The following is a 15,171-nucleotide window of genomic DNA, read 5'->3' as shown; positions in this document are numbered from 1 at the left end:
ACACAGTGAGATGGAGTGATACCTCCAGGCCACAAGGCGGGCCGCATGGAATACCCATCCCTGGAGAGTCCTATTGGCATTGGGAGTTAAAATGGGTGAGGGAGCAAGGGGTTAAAGAGGCAGGAAGGGGAAAGTTAGGGAGAGGGGCCCTGCCAGCCCTATGATGGTATTTGTTAAGCGCTTACTAGGTGCCAGGCACTGTATTAAGTGCTGGGGTGGATACAAGCAAATGGGGTTGGACACAGTTCCTGTCCCATGTGGAGCTCAGATTCTCAATTCCCATTTTACAGGTGAGGTAACTGAGGCCCAGAGAAGTGAAGTAACTTGTCCAAGTTCACACAGCAGACAAGTGGCAGAGCCAGGATTAAAGCCCATGAACCCTATGATCATGAACTCACTGTGGGTCCTTCCTGGGGAGCAGGGGCTAGCAGAGAAGCCAGAATGCTGGCATGAGACCAGAGTCTGACTCCATCCTTGTTGCTCCGGCCAGTGAGTTTGCACCTTCCCCACACTCCTACCCCTCCCTCCCCCACAACTCTATTTGCCCTTCAGCTTCCACAGTGATAAGAAAATCAGTTTATTTACAAGTAGGTGAGGGGGCATAGGGTCGCTGCCCAGCTTGACCCCGGGAAGGCCTCAAGACTTCCGAGGACTGGCAGCCATCTGGCCTGGGCCCTGGAGGAAGTCATCAGGCTGGCAGCTGGGAGACAGGTTTCCTGAGGCTAGAGCTGCAGAGATCGTGTCTGGCTCTAGACCTGCTGTCCCCAATCATCGAAGTCGATCTCAATCCCTCCTCCGGCCTTGACGTTGCCTGCAGCCCACCCGGCCTGCCAGTCCCCCGCCTTGGTTCCTGCCAGAACAAGATCCTGTAGGGTCTCGGGACCTCTCTCCCTTCCTGGGCCCGGCAGGCAACTGAAGGTTGCTTTGGGCAAGGTAACTGATCAGGAGAGCCCCATCCCTCTTCCCTTCAGACTGCCCCCACAACAGGACCCCAAAATAGGACAAGCCCACAGTAACAGTCCTGCTGGGGAGGGGCCGGCCAGAGGGGGATGAAAAGAAACACCAAACTCCAGTTGATTCTCTCCACAGAACAGCAATGTCAGGAAGAATGCATCGGGGTTTTCCAGAGAGCAGTGGGGCTGGAGGGCAGCCGGGCCACGATCAAACCCTGAAAACCAACAATAAGGCACTGAAGAAGCGAACCAGATCCAGCAGTCTCCCCTCTAAGTTATCGCATCAGCCTCCTCACTGGTCTCCCTGCCTCAAACCTCTCCCCCTTAGTCTCTACTGCGCTCTGCTGTGCAGATCATCTTCCAAAAATGTCAGCTTCTATTTGCAAAATCCAGTTCAATCTATAGTAGTCACTGGGAACCTTCATGTGCACCAGTGTATTTCTCCATGTGCTAGAAAAGCAGCATGGCATAATGGTTAGAGCACGGGCCCGGAAGTCAGAGGACCCAGGTTCTAATTCGGGCTCCCCAACTTGTCTGCTGTGTGACCTTGGGCAAGTCACTTAACTTCTCTGTGTCTCAGGTCCCTCCTCTGTAAAGTGGGAATTAAGACTGTGAGCCCCAAGGGACAGGGATTGTGTTCCTCCCGATTTGCTTATAAAAATAATTGTGGTATTTGTTAAGCACTATGTACCAGACACTGTGCTAATGCCCACTGGGATGTCCACACCACCTTGATTAATAATAACCGTGGCATTTGTTAAGCACTTACTATGCGCCAGGCACTCAACTAAGCACTGGGGTGGATACAAACAAATCAGGTTGGATGCAGTCCCTGTCCCACGTGGGGCTCACAGTCTCAATCCCTATTTTACAGTTGGGGTAACTGAGGCCCAGAGAAGGGAAGTGACTTGTCCAAGGTCACACTACAGACAAGTGGCGGAGCCGGAATTAGAACCCATGACCTTCTGATTCCCAGACCTGTTCTCTATCAACTAGGCCACGCTGCTTCTCACTTGATTGATTGATGGAGGCCCCGCGGTCCTCCTTGATTGATTGATGGAGAGCCCAGGGTCCGGAGAGGGGCTCTGATGACCCTCCTCCGGACTCCCCAGAGCTAAGTTCCCGTACCTGTCCGTCCTACTGTTTCTGGGTGGAGCTGCGTTGCTCCGGCCAGGTCTCTGATCCAGGTGCACTGGGGTGGCGACTACCAACAGCTCCTTCAGATGCTCTTGGTGGGAGTTGGGCCTCTGAACGAGCAGCTGGAAAGTGGGCAGCTCGGCCTGCCTCTTGTCTACGCAGCTCCTACTCCTGGGGAGGGCACTCTGGGGCAGGGACGTGCTTTCTGGAAAGGCAAAATTCCTCCTTTCATTCATTCATTCAATCGTATTTATTGAGTGCTTACTGTGTGCAGAGCACTGGACTAAATGCTTGGGAAGCACAAATCGGCAACATATAGAGATGGCCCCTACCCAACAACGGGCTCACAGTCTAGAAGGGGGAGACAGACGACAAAACAAGTAGACAGGTGTCAATACTGTCAGAATAAATAGAATGATAGCTATAAACACATCATTAATAAAATAAATATGGTAAATATGTACAAATAAATAGAGTAATAAATTTGTAGACGTATATACAAGTGCCCCCACTGAGGGCCTGGATTCCCTGGTGGCCCCAGGCCTAAAGGCTGCAGAGGGAGTTGGGCGGGGAAAGGGAGTGGGTTGGTTTCCAGCCCTTGCCACTTAATTCAATTCAATTCAATCATATTTATTGAGTGCTTACTCTACGCAGCGTAAATTGCATATATTGCCAACTTGTACTTCCCAAGCACTTAGTACAGTGCTCTGCACACAGTAAGCACTCAATAAATACGATTGATGATGATGATGATGCAGAGTAGTGTACTAAGTGCTTGGGAGAGTACAATATAACCATAAACAGACACATTCCCTGCCCAAAGTGAGCTTAGTGGGGCTCACTGTGTGGCTGAGGGGGGGTGGTTTGGTCTGGAACTTGGCAGGGCTGCCCAGAACCCCGGAGAATGACCGGAACTGGGACCAGGTGACCCCGGGGGACGGGGGGAACACCCGCCGAGGAGGCCTGGAAAGAATCAGTTTCCACAGTCTGGGAAGGGCTGATTCCCACTGGGTCCAGCCTGGGAGTTACAGGGGCCCACCTGTCCAGCTGGTGGTTAGAAATGAATGGGTTCTTCCCTCCTTCGCCTCCTGTGAGAAGCCCAATGCTTGCATTCCTAGCCAGGGTCAGCCCCGTGGACCCAGTGTTTGCTGGAAGCCTGGCACGGGGGCTAAACGCTAGCAGTGGGATGGCAGGGATGAACAGCGGAGAAGAGGCAGGGGTGACGGAGTAGGGCCTAGTGACAAACATGACGGGACCACACCCCAGAGGGGCACACCAGGGATCGGACACTCACGGGTCTTGTTGCCCTGTTCCATTTGGGGCTGGGAGTTAGTCGGGAGCATGTGGAAGGGCTGGGGCAGCCCTAACACCTTGGGAGCCTTGTACTCCGGGTCCAGGAAGCCCCACGCTTTGCGGAGGCTTGGCACTAGGCCGGATGGCCTCCGGTCCAGGGCCTGCAGCCTGGCTTTCTCCTGGACGCAGGGCTGCAGCGGTAGCTGTGTCCACTGGGCAGTGAAGGATGCCAGGCTCTTGGACCCAGGATGGCCACAGCAAGCTGACCCTGGGCTGAATGGAAGGAACACTCTGGGCAGGGGCTTTGGGGGAGGAAGTCTCCGCGGGATGGGGAAGAACTCCATCGGTGTCGGCAGCTGGAAAGGAAGAAAACTCATCAAGCTGAGGTGGGGGAAGGCAAAATGATTCCTTCCTGTCACCCCAGGTGCTTATGCTAGTAATAACTGTGGTATTTGTTAAGCGTTTACTATGAGCCAGGGACCGTACTAAGCGCTGGGGTGAATAAAAGCAGATCGGGGTGGACATAGTCCCTGTCCCACATGGGGCTCCCAATCTTAATCCCCATTTTACAGACGAGGTAACTGAGACCCAAAGAATAATAAGGCACTGTTCTAATAATAATAATAATAATGATAAGGCAAGACACTGCTCTAAGCCCTGGGGAGGTTACAAGGTGATCAGGTTGTCCCACGTGGGGCTCACAGTCTTAATCCCCATTTTACAGACGAGAGAACTGAGGCCCAAAGAAGTGAAGTGACTGGTGCAAAGTCGCACAGCTGACAATTGGCGGAGCTGGGATTTGAACCCATGACCTCTGAGTCCAAAGCCCGTGCTCTTTCCACTGAACCACGCTGCTTCTCAGCTTCTCAGAGAAGTTAAGTGACTCTCCCAAGGCCACACAAAAGACCAGTAGCAGAGCTGGGATTAGAATCCATGACCTTCTAACTCCCAGGCCTGTGCTTTATCCACTCTGCCATGCTGCTTCCAGGAGGGATTCAGGGTAGTCCTGAGGAAGGGCAGGAGAGTCAGTAAGATCTAAGAATCATTGAGAGAGACCTGAGAAATCTCCAGCCCCAAAGAGCATCAAAAATGGAGCCTGCTGTCCATAGCCATGTGTCTTCAAGGGTTTAATCAGTCAATCATATTTGCGGTCTTACTGTGTGCAGAGCACTGTAATAAGTGCTTGGAAGAGTACAATAGAACAATAAGCACACACCTTCCCAGTCCACGAGTTTGTAGTCTGGGGGGGAGACAGACATTAATATAAATAAATAAATTACAGGTATGTTCTTAGGCATTTACTGATCTGGAGGCAGGAGGCTGGACCACAAGACTTTTTGAGGTGGGATTTTCAGATGGAGTTTTTTTCTTCTTTTATGGTATTTATTAAGTGCTTACTATATGCCAGGCACTGTAGATACAACTAATCAGGTTAGACACAGTCCCTGTCCTACATAGGGATCACAGACATCCCCATTTCACAGATGAGGGAACTGAGGCATAGAGACGTTAAATGACTTGTCCAAGGTCACACAGCAGATATATGGCGGAGCTGGGATTAGAGCCCAGGTCCTTCTGATTTCCATGCCCATACTCCATCCACTAGGCTGTGCTGAACACCATGTGGGACATGGATTGTGTCCAACACGATTATCTTAAATCTACCCCATCACTTAGAACAGTGCTTGGCATATAGTAAGCACTTAACAAATACCATAAAAAAAAGGCAAACTGGCAGAGACAGGGATGGACCAGGCTACCACTTGCAGAGAACACTGTTTTCAGAGGGTGACCAAGTGGGAAAGAACTGGCGCCTGGGAAGTAGAACATCTGAGTTCTAAACCTTGCCTGTTGTGTGACCTTGGGCAAGTCACTTCACTTCTCTGTGCCACAGTTTCCAGATGACACGCAAATTCGTGAAGTGTTCCATATTTTTCCCTCTGCCTATCCGCCAAGCTAGCTCTCTTCCTCCCTTCAAGGCCCTGCTGAGAGCTCACCTCCTCCAGGAGGCCTTCCCAGACTGAGCCCCTTCCTTCCTCTCCCCCTTGTCCCCGTCTCCAACCCCCCATCTTACCTCCTTCCCTTCCCAACAGCACCTGTATATATGTATATGTTTGTACATATTTATTACTCTATTTATTTATTTTACTTGTACATATCTATTCTATTTATTTTATTTTGTTAGTATGTTTGGTTTTGTTCTCTGTCTCCCCCTTTTAGACTGTGAGCCCACTGTTGGGTAGGGACTGTCTCTATATGTTGCCAATTTGTACTTCCCAAGCACTTAGTACAGTGCTCTGCACATAGTAAGCGCTTAATAAATACAATTGATGATGATGATGATGATGATGATGATCTGTAAAATGGGGATGAAATATCTATTCTCCCTATGTAGACTGTGAGCCAGCCCCACGTGGGACAGGGACTGAATCTGACCGGATTACCTTGTATCTACCCCAGCGCTTAGTACAGTGATTGGCACATAGTAAGCACTTAACAACTACCACAGTTATTATTATTCAGGACAAGGGCAAAGCCAACCCAATACGCCAAATCGAGCAGGAAAGGGTGGCCACTTTGCCCTGCTGAGCCCCAAGGGCCAATGTGATAAGCAGGAGGACATTATTTTTGCATTGCCAACTTTTCCTTTCTCCTCCCATCCCTGAGTTCCTAAAATCAGTGGGAGGGGGGGAAGGGGGAGGGATCATGGAATCCCTCTCTCTTCCTGACCCCTGGCTCACTGGTGGAGCCCCCCCACACCCCCACCATCCTGGGGCAGGTCAGCCGGCACCTCGGCTTCCATCCCTTCTGCCTGTAGTTGTCCGGCGCTGGGCCTGGTCGCTACAGCCTTCATCTGCTTCTGCCACTGACTCCGGCCCCTCTCGCCCACCAGCTCTCCCTGCGGCTCGGCCCTCTTCTTCAAGTGGGCGGCTTTCTTCTCCTGCTTCTGCTGAAGCTCCCGCAGCTGCTGCCTGGGGGGAGAGGGTCGGGTGAGGCCTGGGAGGTGGTGGGGTGGGACAGAAGACGATGCCTCAGGAGCCGCTTTCCTGGCTCACGGAGAGGGTGTGGTGGTGGTCTGTGGAGAATATGTCAACCAGCTCCCACAGAGACCAGCTTCTACCTAATAATAATTGTTATTATGGTGTAAGCTCTTAGTATCTGCCAAGCACTGTTTTAAGCGCTGGGGGAGAACAGCAGAAGAGAAGCAGCGTGGCTCAGTGGAAAGAGCCCGGGCTTTGGAGTCAGAGGTCATGGGTTCAAATCCTGGCTCCGCCACTTGTCAGCTGTGTGACTTTGGGCAAGTCCAACTTGCACTTCCCAAGCGCTTAGTACAGTGCTCTGCACACAGTAAGCGCTCAATAAATACGATTGATGATGATGAAGTCACTTCACTTCTCTGTGCCTCCGTTACCTCATCTGTAAAATGGGGATTAAGACTGTGAGCCCCATGTGGGACAACCTGATCACCTTGTGACCTCCCCAGTGCTTAGAACAGTGCTTTGCACATAGTAAGCGCTTAATAAATGCCATTATTATTATTATTATTATTAAGAACAGTGCTCGGCATATAGTAAGCGCTTAACAAATACCATCATTATTATACAAGTTAATCAGGTTGGACACAGTCCCTGTCCCACAAGGGGCTCACACTCTCAATCCCCGTTTTAGAGATGAGGAAACTGAGGCACAGAGAAGTGAAGTGACTTGTCCAAAGTCACTCAGCAGACATGTGGCAGAGCTGAGATTAGAACTCAGGTCCTTCTGACTCCAAGGTTCATGCTCTATCTGGTAAGCCGCGCTGCTTTGGCTATGGAGGCCAACTTCTGTGGGCCTACCTGTCTTGCCTCACACCTGCTCTCAACCATTTAGGGCAGACCTTAGGGCCCAGGTAGCTGGGCGGTCCCCAAGAAGGCAGAAGTGCAGCATTTGCCGGACACCCACATCCCACCCAATCCCCTGTCGGTTGCTGGGGCTGGAGCCACAGGGAGGATGCTGGAGATTCCGGTCTCTGGTCCCCTTTCCCTGCCCCTAAAATACTGGGTTGGAGACTAGATCTGGGGCCCATGGTAGTGGCAACTCTTCAAAGGGCACTTGGTGGTCCCAGGAGACTGGCAGGACCCAGGAAAACTGGTGTCATGCAACTTGCATCGCACATACACGTGCACAAGCACACTCACGCAGCGTTGGTCAACTTCGGTGCCGGCAGCCAAGTTTATTCCCAGCATCTCATTCTGGCCTAGCCGCCCCACCAAGGTCCCAGCAACCTTTGTGGGGCCACGGTTTCCCTGGGCACTGCCTAGCTGGGCCTTGATAATAATAATAATAATAATGGTATTTGTTAAGCGCTTATTATGTGCCAGGCACTGTACTAAGCTCTGGGCTGGATACAAGCAAATCAAGTTGGACACAGTCCCTGTCCCATGTAAGGCTTACAGTCTCAATCCCCATTTAACAGATAAGGGGACTGTGGCCCAGAGAAGTGAAGTGACTTGCCCTAGGTCACACAGCAGGCAAGCGGTGGAGCCGGGATTAGAACCCATGATCTTCTGATTCCCAGGCCCATTCTCTATCCACTATGCCATGCTGCTTCTCATTAACCCCTGTGTGACTTTGGGCAAGTCACTTAACTTCTCTGTACCTCAGTTCCCTCATCTGTAAAATGGGGACGAAAACTGTGAGCCCCCCGTGGGACAACCTGATCACCTTGTAACCTCCCCAGCACTTAGAACAGTGCTTTGCACATAGTAAGCGCTTAATAAATGCCATTATTATTATTATTATTATTATTAACCCATAGGCCCAGGGAGGGTGAGTGACTAGTTCAAGGTCTCGCAACAGCCTGCTGGCACTGAGCCCCGTCCCTGCCTCTCTAAGGTGCTGCCTGGGGCCTCCTGGTTCCCATACCGGGCGTGTTCCTCCCGGGCTCTGGAGGCCACCGTGTCCTGGAAGAGCGAGTTGTTGTGCTGGAAAAACTGCTCATATTTCTGCAGGCCGGCCCGGGGGTAAATCTTCCGGAAGTCCCCTGCGTTTTTCTCCTCATATTCCTCCGCTCTCTCCAACCACATCGTTTGGCAGTTCCCGGACTCCTCGAGCCTGGGAGAGAGCATAGGCCTGGCGATCAGGTCACAGTGACCAGAGTTCCCAGTGCTTTGCTCTGAGCTGGGCCCAGACTGGTCCTCCAGGGGTCATGGGTGGGGATTGTCTCTATATGTCGCCAACTTGTACTTCCCAAGCGCTTAGTACAGTGCTCTGCACATAGTAAGCGCTCAATAAATACGATTGATTGATTGATCTGGTCCACTCCCCAGCCTCCATGCACGCCTCCACCTAGCCCTGCCCCGGAGCTTCAAAGCAGGCCAGGCCACTGGACATTTAAAAGAGAAGCAACATGGCCCACTAGATAGAGCATGGTCCACCACTTGTCTGCTGTGTGACCTTGGGGAAGTCACTTCACTTCTTGGTGCCTCAGTTACCTCATCTGTAAAATGAGGATTAAGGCTGTGAGCCCATGTGTGACAGAAAAAGTGTTCAACCTGATTAACTTGTTTCTAGCCCAGCGTTTAGAACAGTGTTTGAAGCAGCGTGGCTTAGTGGAAAGAGCCCGGGCTTGGGAGTCAGAGGATGTGGGTTCTAATCCCGGCTCCGCCACCTGTCTGCTGTGTGAGCTTGGGCAAGTCACTTTTAACTTCTCTGGGCCTCAGTTACTGCATTGTAAAATGCGGATTAAAACTGTGAGCCCCACATGGGACAACCTGATTACCTTGTATCTACCCCAGAGCTTAGAACACGGCACATAGTAAATGCTTAACAAATACCATAATTATTATTATTATAGTAAATGCTTAACAAATACCATTAATATTATTATTAAAGGTCTCAAGGCTTGGTTGGGATCCCCTTCATGGCTCCTGGGCCAGGATATAACCATCTGCTGCTGGGCTTGGGAAGTTCTTTAATAATAATAACAATTATGGAATTTGTTAAGCACTTACTATGTGCCAGGCACTGTACTAAGCGCTGGTGTGGATACAAGCAAATCGGGTTGGACACAGCCCCTGTCCCATAAGGGACAGCGCTTAGTACAGTGCTCTGCACATAGTAAGCGCTCAATAAGTACGATTGATGATGATAAGGGGCTCGCAGTCTCAATCCCCATTTTATAGATGAGGGAACTGAGGCTCAGGGAAATGAAGTGACTTGCCCGAGGTCACACAGCAGACAAGTGGTGGAGCCGGCATTAGAACTCCTGACCTTCTGACTTCCAGGACTGTGCTCTATTCACTCCGCCATGCTTCTTCTTTCCGAGTCTTTCTTAAATCTCTCCTGCTGCAACTTAAGCCTCTTGGTTGCTCAGCGTATTTCAGCTGGAAGTTGGAGTTACCCTCCAGTTCCTCCAGCACCGCTCTCCTAAAGCACTTAGTACAGTGCTCCACACCCAGTAAGTGCTCAATAAATACTTTTGATTGATTAATTGATTGATTGATGGGTGACTAACAATCCTTGGGCTTCCCTAGGTGGGGAGAGTCGACACCTGGTATCTCGGGTCCGAAACTGTTGCAAGAGCTTCTCCCGACGCCTCTCCTCCTCCAAGACCTTCCTCTTGTCGCAAGCCCCCAGGTTGGCCAGGACCAGGGTGTCGTACAGCAGGCTGTCCTTCACCTCTTTGTCTAAGGGTGAGTCGGTAGAGAAACTCGGGGAGTGATTAACCTGCAACAGCAAGGCGTCAACTTTGGTACCAGTGGGCCAGAGGACACGGGAGGAACGGAAGAGGGAGTGGGGAACTGGAGCTACCCTTCATTCATTCGATCAAATTCGTTGAGTGCTTACTGTGTGAAAAGCACTATACTGAACGCTTGGCTACCAGAAGTGGGAAGTCATGGGCCAGGGTGGTCACCCCATTGTGAGCTCCAAGGTGCTCCAGGTGACTGAGAGACTTAGAGAAGCAGCGTGGCTCAGTGGTAAGAGCCCGGGCTTTGGAGGCAGAGGTCATGGGTTCAAATCCCGGCTCTGCCAATTGTCAGCTGTGTGACTTTGGGCAAGTCACTTAACTTCTCTGGGCCTCAGTTATCACATCTGTAAAATGGGGATGAAGACTGTGAGCCCCCTGTGGGTTAACCTGATTGCCTTGTAACCTCCCCAGTGCTTAGAACGGTGCTTTGCACATAGTAAGCGCTTAATAAATGTCATTATTCTTTTAGACTGTGAGCCCACTGTTGGGTAGGGACTGTCTCTATATGTTGCCAACTTGTACTTCCCAAGCGCTTAGTACAGTGCTCTGCATAAAGTAAGCACGCTCAATAAATACGATTGATTGATTGATTGACTTCACTCCTGAAGAATTCTCAGAGAACGATTTCCCCTTGTAATATTCTTCGCTGAATTTAATCAATCAATCAATCAATAATATTTATTGAGCACTTACTAAGTGCAGAACACTGTACTAAGCACTTGGAAGAGTACAATACAACCGAGTTGGTAGGCACATTCCCTGCCCATAATGAACTTACAGGTTAGAGAATCCTGGGTTTTCATAGCTCCTGTTGCTTACAACTGATTTCCGGTTCCTTATTCATTCATTCAATCGTATTTATTGAGCGCTTACTGAGTGCACAGCACTGTACTAAGCACTTGGAAAGTACAATTTAGTAACAGATAGAGACAATCCCTACCCAACAACGGGCTCACAGTCTAGAAGGGGGAGACAGACAACAAAACAAAACAAGTAGACAGGCATCAATGTTTCTTGGATGGTGAGCCCCTTATGGGACAGGGATCAAGTCTGAATTAGCGCTTAGCACAGGTCTCATTACATAGGATGTTCTGAATAAATACCATAAACTATCCATCAACCCCAACCCCAGTGACTACCTATCTCATCTGTAAAATAGGGGGTTCAATACCTGTTCATTCATTCATACAATCAATCGTATTTATTGAGCATTTACTGTGTGTAGAGCACTGTACTAAGTGCTTAGAAGAGTAAAATCAATCAATCAATCAATCAATCAATCGTATTTATTGAGCGCTTACTATGTGCAGAGCACTGTACTAAGCGCTTGGGAAGTACAAATTGGCAACACATAGAGACAGTCCCTACCCAACAGTGGGCTCACAGTCTAAAAGGGGGAGACAGAGAACAGAACCAAACATACCAACAAAATAAAATAAGTAGGATAGAAATGTACAAGTAAAATAAATAAATAAATAAATAAATAGAGTAATAAATATGTACAACCATATATACATATATACAGGTGCTGTGGGGAAGGGAAGGAGGTAAGACGGGGGGATGGAGAGGGGGACGAGGGGGAGAGGAAAGAAGGGGCTCAGTCTGGGAAGGCCTCCTGGAGGAGGTGAGCTCTCAGCAGGGCCTTGAAGGGAGGAAGAGAGCTAGCTTGGCGGATGGGCAGAGGGAGGGCATTCCAGGCCCGGGGGATGACGTGGGCCGGGGGTCGATGGCGGGACAGGCGAGAGCGAGGTACGGTGAGGAGATTAGTGGTGGAGGAGCGGAGGGTGCGGGCTGGGCAGTAGAAGGAGAGAAGGGAGGTGAGGTAGGAGGGGGCAAGGTGATGGAGAGCCTTGAAGCCCAGGGTGAGGAGTTTCTGCCTGATGCGCAGATTGATCGGTAGCCATTGGAGGTTTTTGAGGAGGGGAGTAATATGTCCAGAGCGTTTCTGGACAAAGATAATCCGGGCAGCAGCATGAAGTATGGATTGAAGTGGAGAGAGACACGAGGATGGGAGATCAGAGAGAAGGCTAGTGCAGTAGTCCAGACGGGATAGGATGAGAGCTTGAATTAGCAGGGTAGCGGTTTGGATGGAGAGGAAAGGGCGGATCTTGGCAATGTTGCGGAGCTGAGACCGGCAGGTTTTGGTGACGGCTTGGATGTGAGGGGTGAATGAGAGAGCGGAGTCGAGGATGACACCAAGGTTGCGGGCTTGTGAGACGGGAAGGATGGTAGTGCCGTCAACAGAGATGGGAAAGTCAGGGAGAGGACAAGGTTTGGGAGGGAAGACAAGGAGCTCAGTCTTCGACATGTTGAGCTTTAGGTGGCGGGCGGACATCCAGATGGAGATGTCCTGAAGGCAGGAGGAGATATAACAACCTATTCACTTTAGATTGTTAGCCCTCTGTGGGGCAGGGCTACTGTGCCTGACCTGGCTATCTTGTACTTTCCCCAGTGCTTAAACACTAAAGAAATACCATTATTGTTATTATCCATAGCCCCGGGGGGACTATGGGAAAGTGGGGAAGGCAGGATGGCCTTGTGGATAGAGCACAGGCCTGGGGGTCAGAAGGTCATGGATTGTAACCCCTGCTCTGTCACTTGTCTGCTGTGTGAACTTGGGCAAGTGACTTCACTGCTCTATGTCTCAGTTATTTCATCTGTAAAATGGGGATTGAGATGGTGAGCCCCACATGGGACAGGGACTGTGTCCAACTTGATTTGTTTGTATCCATCCCAGCGTTTAGTACAGTGCCTGGAAAATAGTAACCTTTTAACAAATGCCGTAATTATTATTATTATTATTATTATTATTACTATTATCAAGCGTGGGTTGGGAATCAGAGGTGAGGCAATTCCCTGCAGTCTATCGCCCCCTGGTGGTCACCTGCGGGCCAAGCAGGAGGATGGAAGAAAAGAAGAGATGCCTCAGTCCTGGGGTGGTGAAGGGTATCAATTAATCAATCGATCAATGGTATGTATTGAGCGCTTACTGTGTGCAGAACACTGTACTAAGCGCTTGGGAGAGTACAGTACAACACAGTTGATAGGCGGTTCCCTGCCCACAGTGAAGCAGTGTCAGCAGTCGTATTTATGGAGTGCTTACTGTGTGCAGAGCGCTGTACTAAGCTCTTGGGAGAGTACAATAGAACAATAAACAGACACACTACCTGCCCACAACGAGCTTACAATCTAGAGGGCGAGACAGACATTAATAGAAATGAACAAATTACAGATTTTACATGCCTAATGGAAAGAGCACTGGTCTCGGAATCAGAGGACCAGCATTCTAATCTGCCAACTGCTTGCTGTAAGACCTTGGCTACGTCACTTAACTTTTCTGTGCCTCAGTTTTCTCAACTTTAAAATGGGGATTAAATGTTTGTTCTCCCTCTTACTTAGGCTGTGGACCCCATGCAGGGCAGGGACTGGGACCAACCTAATTAACTTGTACCTATCCCAGTGCTTAGAATGGTGTTTAACACATAGTAAGTGCTTAAAAAATACCATAAAAAGTTTACATCTTCGGTGTGAGCAAGAGAGATGTGGGAGGGTCCCTTGGGCTCATGGGGCTAGGAGGTCCCCCTCCCCGCTATGCCCCCTCCCCCCCCAAACTGTCCCTTCCAGCTTGACATTTACCTCAAGGAGCCAGGGTTTGAGTTTATGATCCAGAAGGATGTCAAAACCCAGGATTTCAAAGCAGGCGCTGCTCATGGTGTGATTGGGGAAGCAGGTGTGATAGTTGTGCTTGATGACCGGGTGGGCCGAGATCAGGGTCTTAATGATGATGTCCTCCATATCCTTCCACACCTGCACGGTGTCACAGCCGAGCTCCTCCAGGCTCTTTTTGAAGGTGGAGAGTTTCCTATAGGGGAGTCAGGGTGGGGGGCATCCCCACCTTCAAAGCCTTATTAAAAGCACCTCTCCTCCAAGATGCCTTCCCTGACTAATCCCTCATTTCCTCTTCTCCCACTCCCTTCTGCGGTCACCCTTGTATTTGCACCCTTTATTCACCCTTCCCTCAGCCCCACAGCAGTTAGGAACGTATACACAATTCAATTATTTATATTAATGTGTCTACCAAGCTGTGTGACCTTGGCAAGCCACTTAACTTCTCTGGGCCTCAGTTACCTCATCTGGAAAATGGGGATTAAAACTGTGAGCCCCACGTGGGGCAACCTGATTACTCTGTATCTACCTCAGTGCTTAGAACAGTGCTTGGCACCTAGTAAGCACTTAACATATGCCATCATTATTATTATTCTCCCAAGTGCTCAGTAAAGTGCTCTGCACAAAGTAAGTGCTCAATAAGTACCATCGATTGATTGACCGTCTCTTGGCTTCTGAGAGCTCTGGCTGGACCCTGAGACGAGATGGGGCTGCCTGAGCTCTTTGGAAAGAGGGAAAAGGTTGTAGAGCTACAGGAATGGGCCTCCTCAGGGATCGGGAAACAGGACTATGCATCATGGGAGTAACTGACTTCCAAATCCCAGGAGTTTGACAGGCAGGGTCAAGAGAATGTGAATGGTTCTGGGCCAACAACTGATGCTGGAATCATTTCCAACATATGATTATTATCCCTGAAGTGTCAGGATGTCATTCATTTATTTATTGAGCACTTACGCTGGGTGGAGCACTAGGGACAGTAAAAGTGCTTAGTACAGTGCTCTTCACACAGTAAGCACTCAATAAATACGATTGCATGAATAAAATACAACAATAAACAGACACATTCCCTGCCCATAGCAAACTTACAGTCAAGAGGGGGAGACAGACTTTAATTAAATAGATAAATTACGGATATGTACATAAGTGTTGTGGGGCTGAGGGAGGGGTGAATAAAGGGAGCAAATCAGGACCACACAGAAGGGAGTGGGAAAAGAGAAAATGAGGGCTTAGTCAGGGAAGGCCTCTTGGAGGAGATGTGCCTTCAGTAAGACTTTGAAGGTGGCAAGAGTAACTGTCTGTTGGATATGGAGAGAGAGAGCGTTAGAGGCCAGAGGCAGGATGTGGGCGAGAGGTCAACGGCGAGATAGACGAGATCAAGGTACAGTGAGGAGG

At 49.9% G+C, this 15,171-nt stretch overlaps 1 protein-coding gene across 1 annotated transcript in view; it reads right to left on the bottom strand.

Annotated features, from left to right (window-relative positions):
• Positions 1-556: 556 nt before the first annotated feature.
• The window catches only part of TTLL6 (tubulin tyrosine ligase like 6), a 30,697-nt gene continuing 16,082 nt past the window's right edge, over positions 557-15,171 (bottom strand). The window contains exons 8-14 of the mRNA XM_038754185.1: positions 13,750-13,975; positions 9,916-10,091; positions 8,289-8,477; positions 6,175-6,355; positions 3,385-3,739; positions 2,082-2,295; positions 557-1,168 (exon numbers count right to left, since the gene is read on the bottom strand). Of these exons, the coding sequence (XP_038610113.1) occupies positions 1,162-1,168; positions 2,082-2,295; positions 3,385-3,739; positions 6,175-6,355; positions 8,289-8,477; positions 9,916-10,091; positions 13,750-13,975 (1,348 nt within the window). The 3' untranslated portion in view covers positions 557-1,161. The remainder of the gene's footprint in view (positions 1,169-2,081; positions 2,296-3,384; positions 3,740-6,174; positions 6,356-8,288; positions 8,478-9,915; positions 10,092-13,749; positions 13,976-15,171) is intronic.

This window comes from Tachyglossus aculeatus, chromosome 11, assembly GCF_015852505.1.
Source record: "Tachyglossus aculeatus isolate mTacAcu1 chromosome 11, mTacAcu1.pri, whole genome shotgun sequence".
Classification (NCBI taxonomy): Eukaryota; Metazoa; Chordata; class Mammalia; order Monotremata; family Tachyglossidae; genus Tachyglossus; species Tachyglossus aculeatus.
This window is presented reverse-complemented; position numbering and strand designations above follow the sequence as displayed.